The sequence below is a fragment of the Scyliorhinus torazame genome, chromosome 17, assembly GCF_047496885.1.
Source record: "Scyliorhinus torazame isolate Kashiwa2021f chromosome 17, sScyTor2.1, whole genome shotgun sequence".
Lineage (NCBI taxonomy): Eukaryota > Metazoa > Chordata > Chondrichthyes > Carcharhiniformes > Scyliorhinidae > Scyliorhinus > Scyliorhinus torazame.
In genome coordinates, this window is record NC_092723.1 from 24,530,819 (window position 1) to 24,547,641 (window position 16,823).

At 54.0% G+C, this 16,823-nt stretch overlaps 1 protein-coding gene and 1 long non-coding RNA gene across 8 annotated transcripts in view; one reads left to right on the plus strand and one right to left on the minus strand.

Moving 5' to 3' along the window:
• The window catches only part of LOC140393790 (uncharacterized), a 275,755-nt gene that overhangs the window by 146,602 nt on the left and 112,330 nt on the right, over window positions 1–16,823 (plus strand). The gene's annotated exons all lie outside the window — the stretch shown is intronic.
• mdfi (MyoD family inhibitor) overlaps window positions 13,213–16,823 on the minus strand; it is a 132,181-nt gene continuing 128,570 nt past the window's right edge. For all 7 annotated transcript variants that reach the window (XM_072480221.1, XM_072480220.1, XM_072480217.1 and 4 more), the window contains exon 5: window positions 13,213–15,436. In XM_072480221.1, the coding sequence (XP_072336322.1) occupies window positions 15,186–15,436 (251 nt within the window). In that variant the 3' untranslated portion in view covers window positions 13,213–15,185. The remainder of the gene's footprint in view (window positions 15,437–16,823) is intronic.

Here is a 16,823-nt window from a genome sequence, read left to right on the forward strand (position 1 = left end):
CCGTTGGCCGCCGTGAATCCCGCCCCCGCCGAAGTCTCCGGTACCGGAGATTGGGCGCGGGCGGGAATCGGGCCGCGCCGGTTGGCGGGACCCCCCGCTCAATTTTCCGGCCCGGATGGACCGAAGTCCCGCCCGGAAATTGCCTGTCCCGCCGGCGTAAATCAAAGCTGGTATTTACCGGCGGGACCAGGCGGTGTGGGCGGGCTCCGGGGTCCTGGGGGGGGGCGCGGGGCGATCTGACCCCGGGGGGTGCCCCCACGGTGGCCTGGCCCGCGATCGGGGCCCACCGATCCGCGGGCGGGCCTGTGCCGTGGGGGCACTCTTTCCCTTCCGCCTCCGCCACGGCCTCCACCATGGCGGAGGTGGAAGTGACTCTCCCCACTGCGCATGCGCGGGAAACTGTCAGCGGCCGCTGACGCTCCGGCGCATGCGCCGCATTTCCGCGCCAGCTGGCGGGGCAACAAACGCCATTTCCGCCAGCTGGCGGGGCGGAAATCCCTCTGGCGTCGGCCTAGCCCCTCAATGTTGGGGCTAGGCCGCCAAAGATGCAGAGCATTCCGCACCTTTGGGCCGGCGCGATGCCCGTCTGATTGGCGCCGTTTCTGGCGCCAGTCGGCGGACATCGCGCCGTTGGGGGAGAATTTCGCCCTAGGTGTGGACAAGATCGACTTGGTCATAATCTCACCCCTGCAGTTCCAGAACTTTGATACCAAGATTGTGGGGCTGGTAATGCATCATTGCCTTTGGTTATTGAAGAGAAAGCAACTCAACATTTAAGGCTAGGTTAGTTAGATGATGGAAAGGATTCTGCTCTTGTGGAGGGTTAGCACCAACAAGGACTGGCTGAGTAGCCAAATTCCATATTGAAAATTCATTATTAAAATTCAGAACTCGAGCTCACAACTGTCGATTAACTGATGGACTCAGATATCAAAGAAGTCGTTCTCCATTAACCAGATCCAAACATTCGGGAGGAGAAGGGGGAAGATGTGGAATAGGTGAGAGAAAACTTATGATGGGAGGCAATCGATATATTACATTGCTACAGTGCAGAAGGAGACCATTCGACCCATTGAGTTGGCACCTTACCTAGAGCACCTTACCGAGGACCACTTTCCCGCCCTATCCATGTGACCCTACCTAACCTGCACATCTTTGGACACAAGGGTGAATTTAGCACGGCCAATCCACCAAACCTGCACCTTTTTGGACTGTGGGAGGAAACCAGAGCACCCGGAGGAAACCCACACAGACACGGGGGGGAACATGCAGACTCCGCACAGACAGTGACCCGAGGTTGGAATTGAACCAGGGTCCCTGTCACTGTGAGTAGCAGTGCTAACCACTGTGCCAACATTCCTCCCTGAGTTGACTCAAGCACCAGGAGCCCCGTTATCTCATTGTGGCTTCCACTGAATTTCAAACCAGTTATCAGACAAAATTTGACATTGCGACACACAAAGGGCTGAACTCGCCACTGTTGGGATTCTCTGTTACGCTGACAGCGCTCCCTTGCCTGGTTGATTTCCCAAAGGCGTGGGGCTGCCCACAATGGGAAACCCCATTGGCCAGGAAATTGGTGCGGCGGGACGGAGAATCTCACCCAAGATATCAGGACAGATGATCAAAACTTTGGTTAAAGAGGTACGTTTTAAGGAGCGCCTTAAAGGACAAGAGAGAGGTGGAGAGGCTTGGGGAGTTTAGAGAGCTTAACGTCTCATGGTTGATGGCACACCGATGGACCATAGGAAATGCTCAACCTTTTTACTGAAGCTTCTCACTATTGCATTCAACCTGGTGTAAATAACAGGGGTGTGGGGATCTGAGTAGTCTTCGCTCCCTGTGGATCACTACATCACTGGCAGCACAAACATGTAAAGTTACTCCCTTCCACTCCGTCCCCACCAAACAAAACAACATTACAATAGGATGAGAATATACTGCCCAGAAATACAAATAAAATAGTCTGCATTAGCAAATGAAAACACAATGATTCATTCAATTTGACTTTAATATTTCATGCTGGTAACAAATTATCAGCTTGTAGTTTGGGATGTTTACATTAAAAAAAGAACCAGAGATGGAGAGAGGGATGACGCGTTATCATGAGTTAACAGACCCTTGTCCTTTAGGAACCTTCTGTTTGTAAATACCTTTTTATATCACTAGAATATAACTGAACCGTGTGTCATGTGAGAGTACCTTTAAGAAATGGGTGTTTACTACTGCAGTGATGTCAGAGTGTGGGTGGAGCTAGGTTGTCTGTCAGCTTTTTAGTTTTGTTTTAGGCTGTTTGCTGCAGGGTGTATTTTAGTTTTGTTTTCAGTGTTGGAGCTGAAGCCAGACCAAACAGGTGTACTGCTATTCTCTCTGCCATCAAAAGACTATCTCTTGATCGTTTGGTGAATTCAGAATCATAAATGTTTTCAGTAGTGACTTTAACTGATGCGCTTCTGTTAAAGGTTTTGTTTTTAAGTCGGATGGATGTTAAAAGGAAAGCTTAAAGGATTACTTAGTGTTGTAGTCTTTGGGGGTTGTATTTGAATTGGTGGTTGTTAAGATGTTCACTGTATGTTTTAAAAAGGTTAACTTGAGTTCACAGAATAAACATTGTTTTGCTTTAAAAAATACTTTTCCATTTCTGCTGTACCGCACCTGGAGAGTGGGCCGTGTGCTCCCCATACCACAATCTATTAAACGTTGTGGGTCAGGTGAACTCCATGATACACTTTGGGGTTCTCTAAATCCTGACCCAGAACACTTGACACATGAACTAAGCTCAGGAGCAGGAAAAGTGTTTTACCTCCACAGTTTTATTGCATCAGAGATGGTATTGTAAAGTGTTTCATTCTGTCAGGGGTTTTGTTGTGTCAATGGTGTTAATAAATTAGCATCCCAACGTATCAGGGTTAGTTGATAATTCGTTATAGTAGAACAAGCAGCAAATGAGAATTTTGTTACAGCTAATGACCGCAACTGGAATGACTACATTCTGACATCCTACATGACAACTGCATCCTGAACATTGAGTCGTTGAGTGATTGTTACATTCTCTAATTTTCATTGATGTCCTCTCATCTGCAGCTTCAGGTCCTGAGTTTGAACTGAAACAGTAAGAAGTCTTACAACACCAGGCTAACGTCCAACAGGTTTGTTTGGAATCATTAGCTTTCGGAGCACTGCTCCTTCATCAGGTGAGTCTGAAGGAGCTGCACTCCGAAAGCTAGTGATTCCAAACAAATCTGTTGGACTTTAACCTGGTGTTGCAAGACTTCTTACTGTGCCCACCCCAGTCCAACGCTGGCATCTCTACAGGGGCGTCATTCTCCGACCCCCCAGAGGGTCGGAGAATGGCCGTTGGCCGCCGTGAATCCCGCCCCCCCCCCCCGCCGAAGTCTCCGAAGGGAGAAAAGTCGGCGGGGCGTTAATGGCGCCGCTGCCACGGAGAATATCACGGGTCTGTGCAAGGCAGCCGATTTTCGGCCTGCCGATATTCTCCCTTCCGGATGGGCCGAAGTCCCGTCGACGTGATGACCGTTCACGTCGACGTGAATCAAACCTCCTTTTCATCGGCGTGACCCGGTGCTCCAGGCTCACGCCGACCAGCGAGGAGGTGAGTGACGGCCTGGGGGGTTGGCTCTGGGCAGGAAATGGCGTGGCCGCAGACTGATTGCGTGAGGAGAGGTGTGTCTCGGCTTGTGTGTGTGTGTGTGCGGCGGGGGGGGGGGGGGTGGTTAGAGTAGGCTGGGCTCCGGGGGAGTGCCGGGAGGGGGTCCGTGCTGGGGTGGAGGTTGCGGGTTGGGGGGGGTCCGTGCTGGGGTGGAGGTTGGGGAGGGGGTCCGTGCCGGGGTGGAGGTTGGGGGTTGGGGGGGGTCCGTGCTGGGGTGGAGGTTGGGGAGGGGATCCATGCCGGGGTGGAGGTTGGGGGTTGGAGGGGGTCCGTGCTGGGGTGGAGGTTGGGGAGGGGGTCCGTGCTGGGGTGGAGGTTGGGGAGGGGGTCCGTGCTGGCGTGGAGGTTGGGGAGGGGGTCCGTGCTGGGGTGGAGGTTGGGGGTTGGGGTCCGTGCTGGGGTGGAGGTTGGGGAGGGGGTCCGTGCTGGGGTGGAGGTTGGGGAGGGGGTCCGTGCCAAGGAGGGTGATGGGAGGACAAATGAGTTGGTCCACCTGGCCAGATGCCAGCCTCCAACAGTTGGACCCATGCGGTCCATGCCACCTGGCTGGGGGGAGGAGGGGATATGGGCAATGATGACATGTCGTTGTTCCCCTCCCCCCCACCAGGCCGTCATGTTTTCAGATCATCCAGCGATGTTGGCCGCCGTGGTGGCAGCCGCTCATGTCTATGTTGCCCTGGATGAGGAGGAGGAGGAGGAGGAGGAGCGTGCCAGAGAGGCGGCGCAGGCTGCCGCAGAGGGGCAGGCGGCAGCCGCCCAGGCTGGAGGGACACCTGACCGACAGGACGAGGAGGGGGAGGAGGACGTCGCGGCCCCACGGCAACGGAGGCACCCGAGGGCGCCCCGTGTGTACCGGCCCTGGCAGTCATACCAGGACCTCACGGACCGGGAATGCAGGAGGAGAGTCCGGATGAGCCGGGAAACCGTGGCACACATCTGCCACCTGCTGGCACACCTGTCACCGCGTGGCACTGGCGGGGGACACCCTCTCCCCATGTCCGTCAAGGTTACGGTGGCCCTGAACTTTTATGCAACGGGGTCATTCCAGGCACCGAGTGGGGACCTGTCCGGCATATCGCAGACATCGGTGCACCGGTGCATCCGGGCAGTGACAGATGCCCTTTATGCCATGGCGCACCGCTACATCCGCTTCCCCGTGGACCGGGCCAGCCAAGACGCCCGGGCCGTGGGCTTCTCTGCCGTGGCCGGGTTCCCCATGGTCCAGGGCGCGATCGATGGGATGCACGTCGCCGTGCGGCCACCTGCAGATAACAGGGCCGTGTTCACTAATAGGAAGGGGACCTATTCGATGAACGTGCAGGTGGTCTGCGACCACCGCATGATGATCCTGCACGTCTGCGCCCGTCACCCAGGCAGTGTACACGACTCATTCGTGTTGTCGCGGTCATCCATCCCCGGCATGTATGAGGGACGCCAACCCGGCTGAGGGGCTGGTTGCTGGGCGACAGGGGCTACCCATTGCGATCGTGGCTGATGACGCCTATACGGAGGCCACGCAATGAGGCGGAGAACCGCTACAATGATGCCCATGTAGCGACAAGGGGAGTGATCGAGAGGTACTTTGGCGTGCTGAAGATGCGTTTCAGGTGCCTGGACCTCTCTGGGGGCGCCCTCCAGTATCGGTCAGATAGGGTCGGCCGCATCATTGTGGTGTGCTGCGTCCTGCACAACATAGCCCAGCAGAGGGGCGATGTGCCGCAGGCAGAGGAGGGCGGAGTGGAGGAGCAGCAGGAAGAGGCCCAGTCCTCCCCAGATGAGGGGGATGGGGGCAATGGTCAGGGCAGACGGGGTAGACACAGGCGGGTGGCTGTCCACCGTTACCGGCTGGCCCAGCGGGCACGGGACAGACTGATAGACGCCCGCTTCACTGACTAGATGGGCGTGGGAATCGGGTAGTATGGCCACAGACCGCACACCATGGCAACAGCCGACCACCCACACCCCCCACCCATCCACCCACCCAGCACCCTCACCCCCCTCCCCAACCCCCCCCCCCCCCCCCACATTGCCGATCCACCGGCGGCACAACGGGCCGGGCTCACACAGTTGCGGGTGGACGCGTGTCTATCGCAGGCCATGGAGGATGATGACAACCCGCCCTGCGATGAGCTCCTGGCTCTACATCGTTGGACTATGTCTGACCCATGGCCACAGTACCACCATCCACCCGGACCATCCCTGCATGCGGCTGTGACACTGCAGCGCACGATCCCGTCCTCTGCCCGGGGGATGTTGATGGCGGCCCAGGGGGAAGGGGGCAGACTCACCTGGGGCTGAGGTAAGACCACCCCTCACACACACACTTGCGCTCAACGTACATGACACGCCCGCACACTTTGGACAGAGCACAAAGGCAGCTTCGGTAGGTGTAACATTGACTTTAATAACCAAAGGAGTTCATGCACGTGCCCTAGCCCCTAAAACTCATCTGTGCCCTGCACCCGTGCCAACTTACTCAGTGTCTAATTGTTTGGCCTTACGGGCCCTTTGACTACGTCTACGTGGTTCCCCAGACGGTACAGCAGAACTGGAGGTGGACTCCTGTGATTCCTGCCCTCTGACACTGGATCCCTTTGGCGGCCGTTTCCTGGGGCGTCCTGGCCTAGATGGGCCAGGCTGCGGCCCGGGCGACTGGGATGGCGAGCTGCCAGCCTGTCCTGCCCGTTGCCCACCCGATGCACCTGGGACGGAAGGGGGGGAGTCCGAGGTGTCGCGGTGTACCGGGACCTCCCCTACAGAGGGAGCCGGGACGGACCACACCACCTCCTCCTCCCTCGGGGTGCCCGATGGCCCCCAGGCCTCTACATGGGTGGGGGATGCGAACGGACTGGCCATCCGACGCCCCCCCGACATCTGGCGCTGCCAGTCCTGGAGGCCCGTGCTGGTATCGACAGGGGTCTGCAGGTTTGCAGCCATGGAGCCCAGGGTGTTGGCAAACCCTGTCTGTGACAATGCGACGCCGGCTCGCACATGGCCACTGGCGCCGATGCCCTCAGCGATGGCCTGCTGAGACTGGGCCATGGCCTGCAGATACTGGGCCATGGCCTGCTGAGACTGGGCCATGGCCTGCTGAGACTGGGCTATGGCGTTGAGCGCCTCTGCCATCTGGCGCTGGCACTGGCTCATGGCCTCCTGTGAGAGGGCAGCCATTTCCTGGGCCACAGACGCCGCCTGCACGGAAGGCCCCAGGCCTCGCAAACCGTTCCCCATGCCTGACACCGTCGCAACCATTGCCTCCACCGCGGACGCCACCCGTGCGGTGTCAGCCTGGGTGGCACGCATGACCGGGACCACTCCCAGCTCCTGGACGCGGGTGGACTCCTCCACCTGCGACCGCAGCCGCCGCAAGCCGCCCGTCACCCTCTTCGCTCGTCTCCGGGTCGGTGGTTGCATCGGATCTATGTGTGGGTGTGGTAACTGCAGGAACCCGGGATCCATCTGGGCGGCAGATGTTCGCTTGGCCTGGGCTGCCCTCCGACCGCCCGGTCCCTCTGCTGCTCCTACCTCCACCTGCTGTACCGGGACGGCTGTGTTGTGCGCACCAGTGAGTGTACCAGACGCCTCATCACTAAAGTGCCCAACCGTGGTGAGTGTTTCTGCGATGGTGGAGGGTGTTGGTGACAGCAGTGGCGTTGTGTCGTGCTCTTCGTCCCACTCTGACTCCATGGCACTTTGGGGTGGGGGTTCGTCTCCACCCATCCACTCTGAGTCACTGTCCGGTATTTCGTCTTCCCGGGTAGGGGTGTCCTGGGTAGTGCTGTCCCGGGTAGTGCTGTCCCGGGTAGGGGTGTCCTGGGTAGTGGTGTCCTGGGTAGTGGTGTCCTGGGTAGTGGTGTCCTGGCTCGGATGTGACGGGGGCCTGTGGCTGCCCCCCTCATCGCTGGGTGGTCGCTCCCGCACGTGACGGGGGTGTCGTCTCCCTGTTTCTCCAGGTCTCTCCGTCTCCCGTGGTGTGCAAGGGGCATCCTGCGGGCGTCGCATGCTGGAGGGTCCGGGTCTCTCCGTCTCCCGTGGTGTACGAGGGGCATCCTGCGGGCATCGCATGCTGGAGGGTCCGGGTCTCTCCGTCTCCCGTGGTCTCCGAGGGGCATCCTGCGGGCGTCGCATGCTGGAGGGTCCGGGTCTCTCCGTCTCCCGTGGTCTCCGAGGGGCATCCTGCGGGCGTCGCATGCTGGAGGGTGCGGGTCTCTCCGTCTCCTGTGGTCTCCGAGGGGCATCCTGCGGGCGTCGCATGCTGGAGGGTGCGGGTCTCTCCGTCTCCCGTGGTGTGCGAGGGGCATCCTGCGGGCGGTGTGCATCTGCGAGGATGGGTGCCTGGACGTTTGGTCCTGCGATACACAATGAAGCATGCATGGTTAGACATCAGGCAGTGATCAGGTGATACGGGGGAGGGGGATATAGGGGAGGGGGGATATGGGGACGGGCTGTCGGTGGCTCACTTGCTGGTGGGCCCCCGACCTCTGCATCAGCAACCTCCCGGTCCTCAGGTCCGCCAGCCAGTTCCAGGGCCCTTTCCTCGTGTACGGTCAGTGGCCTCTCATCAGCGGGCCCTCCTCCAGTCCTCACATGCTCCCTATTGTTGTGTGCGCGCTTCTCCTGTGGGGGGGGGGGGTGGCAGGGGTAAAAGGCAACAGTGTTAGGCAGGTATATGAATGCACGCCATCGGTTGCGCGTGCATTGCAGAGGTTAAGGTTAGGGCTGGATTCACTTGGGGATATGGGGGATGGGGGATATGGGGAGGGGGGATATGGGGGAGGGGGGATATGGGGGAGGGGGGATATGGGGAGGGGGGATATGGGGTATATGGGGGAGGGGGATATGGGGGAGGGGGGATATGGGGAGGGGGGATATGGGGGGGATATAGGGGAGGGGGGATATGGGGGAGGGGGGATATGGGGGATATGGAGTATATGGGGGAGGGGTGATATGGGGAGGGGTGATATGGGGGAGGGGGGTATGGGGGAGGGGGGATATGGGGGAGGGGGGATATGGGGGAGGGGGGATATGAGGGATATGGGGGAGGGGGGATATGGGGGAGGGGGTATATGGAGGAGGGGGGATATGGGGGAGGGGGATATGGGGGAGGAGGGATATGGGGGAGGGGGGATATGGGGGAGGGGGGATATGGGGGAGGGGGGATATGGGGGAGGGGGGATATGGGGGAGGGGGGATATGGGGGAGGGGGGATATGGGGGAGGGGGGATATGGGGAGGGGGGATATGGGGGAGGGGGGATATGGGGGAGGCTCACCCTGCCTGCTCTGACGAGGTCGTTCACCTTCTTGTGGCACTGGGTGCCTGTCCGTGGTGTCAGGGCCACAGCGGTGACGGCCTCTGCCACTTCCCTCCACAGACGCCGGCTGTGGCGTGGGGCAACTCTGCGGCCGTGCCCGGGATACAGGGCATCCCTCCTCTGCTCCACCGCGTCCAGGAGCGCCTCCACATCGCGTGACTCGAACCTCGGGGCTGAGCGACGGCCAGCCATCCAGTCGGGTGTTGCGGTCGGGTGTTCCAGTCGGTTGGGGGGGAGCTGCGCGGCCTTATGAGCCGTCACGCCGTGCAGCGCGTATGACGCTGCACGGCGTGAACCACTGCGCAAGCGCGGATCCTGTTACGTCGCTGCTAGCCCATTTCGGGCCGGAGACTATCGTCCCATTTTTATGACGTGACGCAAGTGGGATTTGCGCCGTTTTTTGCGCCGATCGGCGGACTTTCCGCCGATAACGGAGTATTTCGCCCCAGAACTGAAACAGGCAGTATGTGTTCTGCGAGGTGAACAGTCTGAGACTAGCTCATGTCCTGCAGCTGAATTGGGATTAAAACTTTTTTTTTTTAAAGAAGTGCTGTTCGGGAATGTGTGTTCAGTCATCCAATCAGATCATGGCTGACCTATGTCTCAACTCCACTTACCTGTCTTTGCTTCAGATTCCTCAATCCACTCACCCAATAAAATCCTGCCCATCTGCCATGTAATTTTCAACTGACACCACCTTCCCCCCCCCCTCCACCCCGCCCCAGCATCCATAGCTTTTTGGGGAGAGTGTTCCAGATTTCCACTCCCTTTTGTGTGGAAAAAGTGCTTCCTGACATCACCCCTGAAAGGCCTGGTTCGAACTTTATGGTTGTGCTCCTGTGATTCCTGTACCAGGGGTAATAGTCTCTCGTTGTCCACCCTATCTTTACCATATAAAATACCTCAACTAGATTATCCGTCAACCATCAAAACTGAAGGGAATTCGGCCTAGCTTTTTTAATGAAACTTGTCCTTCTCAGAGTAACCCTTCATAGTGGATCAGCCATCTATTTTCTGTTGATGTTGGTTGAGGAAGGCCTTTTGGCCAAGACACAAGGAGAATTCGGTGCTCTTCATATAGTGTCACATAGCAGGGAAAGGCAAATGAGCCGCTAAGAAGGGAAACTTAAGGCTAAAAGGGAAGAGAGCAAAGATTCCAATCAAAAGAGGGGCATGAGAGAAATATGAAGGCCAAGGAAGGCAGCAAGGCATGAGGTGGTGGAAGAGCAACTTACAGAACGAGGGTAGAAAGGTTGAAAGGTAAGCCTCTGGTAGCGTAGAAGACCAGATGGAGAATGAGCAGCAATGCCAAGTGAAAGGAAGGCACAGCCACTGACAGCTGGAGCAGTGTGTCAAACACCCCACCGGACCCAACACATACACCAGCGCGCAGAAATATTGGTGTTACAGTTCTCAATACCCAGTGTGAAAAATTGATACAGAGAGATTGAGACACACGACCCGACGTGAACAGAAGAAAAAGAGTTTGATCCATTTCAACATTATTTAAGATTCAGAAAAAAATGCTTTCCAGATGATTTGCCCAATACAATCGAAACACAAATTGGAGGTGTCAGTGATAGCTCACCTCTCAGTTAGAAGGTTCTGGGTTTAAACACCATCCAAGAGAAGTGAGCCCCACAATCTAGGCTGACACTCCTAGAGCAGTACTAAGGGGGTGCTGCACTGTTGGAGGTCAGCTGAGGCATCAAATCTAGTCTACCTTCTCAAATGGACGTAAAAGAACCAATGGCACATTTGGAAGGGCTGGAAAGTTCTCAAATATTTCAACCAACATTACTACAAACAGATGAATTAGGTTGTGGGGTTTTGCTATGTGCCAATTTGCCTGCGATGTTTCAACTGTATAAGCACTTGCAATAAAAACAAAATGTTGCGGGCGCTATATAGGTGCAAATTTTCCTTTGGAAGATACAGGGAAAGCTGAAAGCAAACAAGTAAATGAAAAGGCATCGATTAGACAATAGGAAACCGTGGGTTTTAACAGGTCGTGCAAGAAGTGAAGACTGAAGGAGATTTGGCATTTCACAATTTGAGGAAGTCAGGATGGAGCAGTTAGAGAAGGAGATGCTGCAGTGAATCTTGACTTTGATGCTATGAGAACGTAAACAGGAGGCACATCAAGTTGAGATGAGGAAAGTCCTAAACGGCCTTGAATATTACATAGCGCATGAAATAAGGAATGTGAGAAAAGTGAAAGGAATATTCTCCTCAAACAAAAATCTTGCAAAATATTGGACCTTAGTTCAGCAACTGTGAATATTTAGATCATAAGATCGCACAGAGTAAGGCAAAAATATTTTGTCAAATTGGCCTCTGGAATAAAGCGAACATAAAATCAATTCCTCTTACTGTCTCAGCATTCTGCTTGGTTAACTGGTTAAAACAAGAGATTTATAGAAAGGGGAAAAATGTGCAGTCACTCTGTTAACATGGCAGCATTCATAGAACCAGACAATGATACAACACAAGAGTCCATTCGGCCCATTACCACGGTGACAGATCTTTGAAAGAGCCAACCAATTAACTACCCCGCTCCTTCCCCATTGGCATGACATTTTTTTCCCTGTGAAGGGGAGGTCATGTCTCACTAACTTGATAGAGTTTGTCAAGGAGGTCACAAAGATGATTGATGCAGGTAGGGCAGTGCATGTTGTCTATATGGACTTCAGTAAGGCCTTTGACAAGGTCCCTAATGGCAGACTGGTACAAAAGGCGAAGTCACACGGGATCAGGGGTGAGCTGGCAAGATGGATACAGATCTGGTTAGGTTATAGAAGGCAGAGAGTAGCAATGGAAGGGTGCTTTTCTGATTGGAGGGCTGTGACTAGTGGTGCTCCGCAGGGATCAGGCTGGGACCTTTGCTGTTCGTAGTATATGTAAATGATTTGGAGGAAAATGTAACTGGTCAGATTGCAGACGACACAAAGGTTGGTGGAATTGCGGATAGCGATGAGGACTGTCAGAGGATACAGCAGGATTTAGATTGTTTGCAGACTTGGGCGGAGAGATGGCAGATGGAGTTTAATCCGGACAAATGTGAGGTAATGCATTTTGGAAGGTCTAATGCAGGTAGGGAATATACAGTGAATGGTAGAACCCTCAAGAGTATTGAAAGTCAGAGGGATCTAGGTGTGCAGGTCCACAGGTCACTGAAAGGGGCAACACTGGTGGAGAAGGTAGTCAAGAAGGCATACAGCATGCTTGCCTTCATTGGCCGGGGCATTGAGTATAAAAATTGACAAGTCATGTTGTAGCTGTATAGAACCTTAGTTAGGCCACACTTGGAGTATAGTGTTCAATTCTGGTCGCCACACTACCAGAAGGATGTGGAGGCTTTAGAGAGGGTGCAGAAGAGATTTACCAGGATGTTGCCTGGTATGGAGGGCATTAGCTATGAGGAGAGGTTGAATAAACTTGGTTTGTTCTCACTGGAACGACGGAGGTTGAGGGCGACCTGATAGAGGTCTACAAGATTATGAGGGGCATAGACAGAGTGGATAGTCAGAAGCTTTTTCCCAGGGTAGAGGGGTCAATTACTAGGGGGCATAGGTTTAAAGTGCGAGGGGCAAGGTTTAGAGGAGATGTACGAGGCAAGGTTTTTACACAGAGGGTAGTGGGTGCCTGGAACTCGCTGCCGGAGGAGGTGGTGGAAGCAGGGGTGATAGTGACGTTTAAGGGGCATCTTGACAAATACATGAATAGGATTGGAATAGAGGGATACGGACCCAGGAAGTGCAGAAGATTTTAGTTTAGACGGGCAGCATGGTCGGCACAGGCTTGGAGGGTTGAAGGGCCTGTTCCTGTGCTGTACTTTTCTTTGTTCTTTGCTCAAGTATTTATTCTACTTCTTTTTTTAAAGTGACTATAGGATATGCCCCCTCCGCAACGCCCCCATTCCCCCTTTTCAGGAACAGGTTCCAGATCAGGCTGGAATTCTCTGGCCGTTGCGATTCTCTCTTTCCACCAGGAGCGCACCACCGCCCAAGGATTTCCTGGCGCCGCAGGGTGGCTTCAATGGGAAATCCAACTGACATGCGGCAGGAAGGCAGAATCTCGCCGCCAGCGAACGCTGCTCTGTCGAGAAACACACGGCTGGGGGACCAGAGGACCCCACCTATAATCTTTTTTAAATTCTCATCTCCTCTCTGGTTCTTTTGCCAATTACCGTAAATTCTTCTGGTATCGCACCGCAATGTGACACAGTATTATTGTACTATTTATTTATTCATTGCACATCAAAGTTCCTGTAAACTTGTAGTGTTCCAATGGAAACATCATCACTGAACAGGTAAATGGAGCCACTTGATCATATATGTCACACCCGCCATCAAAACATACAATCCGATGTGATTATAGTGAAAGTATCACCCATATTTCAATGAGTTTTCATCTACTGAGCAATTCATTCACAATATTTGGCATTTGGCTTCAAGGGTCCCTCGGTTTGATTCCTGTTGTATTGGTTAATCTCTTGCTGTGATTAGCCCACAATGTCCCTGGTCAGCCCAAGGGACATCAGTCTGATATTGTTTAACAAACCTCTGCAGCCCATGTTCCTGGGAAGAGGGGATTGGCGGACTGGAGGAGGTTACAGGGAGAGGTGATAAAGAGAAATGGTGGGCCCGGCTGTGTCCAAACTAGCCGCAATACCCACAGTCTAATCAAACATAATCCATCGAGCAAGGAAGTGCAAGGCATCAAAAATAACCCATTGAATGTCAGTATCTTCAAGAAATGAGAAAAAAACACGTGAGGAATTAGTGAACATAGAACTTAGTGCAGAAGGAGGCCATTCGGCCCATCGAGTCTGCACCGGCTCTTGGAAAGAACACCCGACCCAAGGTCCACACCTCCACCCTATTCCCATAACCCAGTAACCCCACCCAACACTAAGGGCAATTTTGGACACTAAGGGCAATTTAGCATGGCCAATCCACCCAACCTGCACATCTTTGGACTGTGGGAGAAAAGCGGAGCACCCGGAGGAAACCCACGCACACACGGGGAGAACGTGCAGACTCCGCACAGACAGTGACCCAAGCCGAGAATTGAACCTGGGACCCTGGAGCTGTGAAGCAATTGTGCTAACCACCATGCTACCGTGCTTATCACATTAACGGTTAGAAAGGTCTCAGATCCAACCTCCGTCGCTCTGCGATCACTGATCCCACCATTAATAGTACCCGACTAATGAATTGCCATATTGCTCAAGGGCTGAGAGGAGGAGAGAACTGGGGGAATAGTCAAGACCATTTCCCATGGCAATGCCATATCCACATCTCAAAAAACAGAAAAAGTAGGCCTCATGCCTTCATTAACATATGTAAAGGGGGCCTTATCCCTGTTTTGGGTGGCTGCTATAAATGCCTGAGAAGAGGCCTGACACCATTTGGGTTTGATTTTGTTCAGGTGGCGTCAAGGCACAGGATGAAATTGTTTCTTTTGCATCCAATTTCTGCTTGTGAAATAAGTGCGATGTGGACCAATTTCTCCTCCAAGGAATCTTAATGGCTTTAAAGAATGAACGAGACAAGTTCTTGACAACAAATGGAATCTGGAGTTATTTAAAATGCACAAGGGAATTCTGTGAATAGGGTGTGAAAGGTGGCCTCATTGCCAATGAAAACTGGGAAACGGCCTTACTCTCACGACTTTGTCCCTGTTATTGGGAGGGGTGAGGGAGCAGGCAGCCTGAGGATCGTGGGCAGGAGAAGATTGGAGCTCAAGAGGAAAACCCTCCATCGCTCACCGCCAACACAGCATGTCCCCCATGACCCCACTTGCAACCCATTTCCCACAGGATGCAATGGGACTGGGATCGAGTCTCCAAGGACTGAAGCTGAAATTCAACATGGGACGTCATTGGAGGAGTATTCTAACAGGCGAAGGGGAACCATATAAACTACTCAACAAAAAAGCTTTGGATATTAAAGTGTCTGAAGAGCATAGTTTTAAAAATAATTATTGAACAAAACTTGCTGCTAAAACAAAGTGAAGGAGATGCCAATAACATCACAGTCTTGTCTTGTCTTCCAGTCTTGACAACAGTCAGTTTCAGAGTTGAAAACCTGTTCTCATCTTGAGGACACGTCCTCTAACATTTGGAGAGCCTCTGAGACTGACCATAACAAACTGTTGCATTCTCATTGATGCCAGTCTGGATTCCCAGGATTCACATTTATGATGAGAAGCAGAGACCACAGCACTCCATGCAGATCTCCAGGCAGTCTGCTGATTCGCAACACGCATCGACAATCCCACAATCCAGATCGCACGGCAGGTCACAAGGCACACACTCCTCCGAGCCACAGCAGAAACAGCAAGAGCTGTCTGAGCTACAGGTGCCACAGGTTGCACAGTCTAGAATGATATTGCACCAGGTGAGGAACTGACAGAACAGGCAGGCCAGGATACAGTGTACACAGCAGTCTGCACAGGAGAGAGGATGGGGAGAAAGAGAATTTACAGCAGATGTTCACAACTTGATTTTAACTAGTAACTTGAAAAAAACTACAAGTCCTGGATGTTCCCATATGTGTGCGCTCATGTCTGACAAATATTCACTCTCATCTGGCAACTAATCAGGCTCACATGACAGTAATCAGGATCAGGACCCCTGGCTGATTTCCCCTCTCTCTCTAAGCTAGGCATCACAAAACAGTGATCAGGATCAGGAACCCTGGCTGATTTTCCCCCTCTCTCTCTCTCTAACGAAGAGCGCGCTGGACAGTGTTCAGTGTTCAGGATCAGGAACCCTGGCTGATTTCCCCCCCGCTCTCTCACCCAGGGATCACTGGACAGTGATCAGGAGCAGGAACCTGGCTGATTTCCCCTCTCTCTTTCTAACCCAGAGCTCACTGGACAATGATCAGGAACCCTGGCTGATTTCCCCCTCTCTCGAACCCAGAGCTCACTGGACAGTGATCAGGAGCAGGAACCCTGGCTGATTTCCCTTCTCTCTCTCTAACCCAGAGCTCACTGGACAGTGACCAGGAGCAGGAACCCTGGCTGATTTCCCCCTCTCTCTAACCCAGAGCTCACTGGACAGTGAACAGGATTAGGAACCCTGGCTGATTTCCCCCTCTCTTTCTAACCCAGAGTTCACTGGACAATGATCAGGATCAGGAACCCTGGCTGATTTTCCCTCTCTCTCTAACCCAGAGCTCACTGGACAGTGATCAGGATCAGGAACCCTGGCTGATTTTCCCCCTCTCTCTCTCTCTAACGCAGAGCACGCTGGACAGAGTTCAGTGTTCAGGATCAGGAACCCTGGCTGACTTCCCCCCACTCTCTCACCCAGGGATCACTGGACATTGACCAGGAGCAGAAACCTGGCTGATTTCCCTTCTCTCTCTCTAACCCAGAGCTCACTGGACAGTGACCAGGAGCAGGAACCCTGGCTGATTTCCCCCTCTCTCTAACCCAGAGCTCACTGGACAGTGATCAGGATCAGGAACCCTGGCTGATTTCCACCTCTCTTTCTAACCCAGAGGTCACTGGACAATGATCAGGATCAGGAACCCTGGCTGATTTTCCCTCTCTCTCTAACCCAGAGCTCACTGGACAGTGATCAGGATCAGGAACCCTGGCTGATTTTCCCCCCCTCTCTCTCTCTAACGCAGAGCGCGCTGGACAGAGTTCAGTGTTCAGGATCAGGAACCCTGGCTGACTTCCCCCCGCTCTCTCACCCAGGGATCACTGGACATTGACCAGGAGCAGGAACCTGGCTGATTACCCCACCCCCCCGCTCTCTCACCCAGGGATCACTGGACAGTGATCAGGAGCAGGAACCTGGCTGATTTTCCCTCTCTCTAAC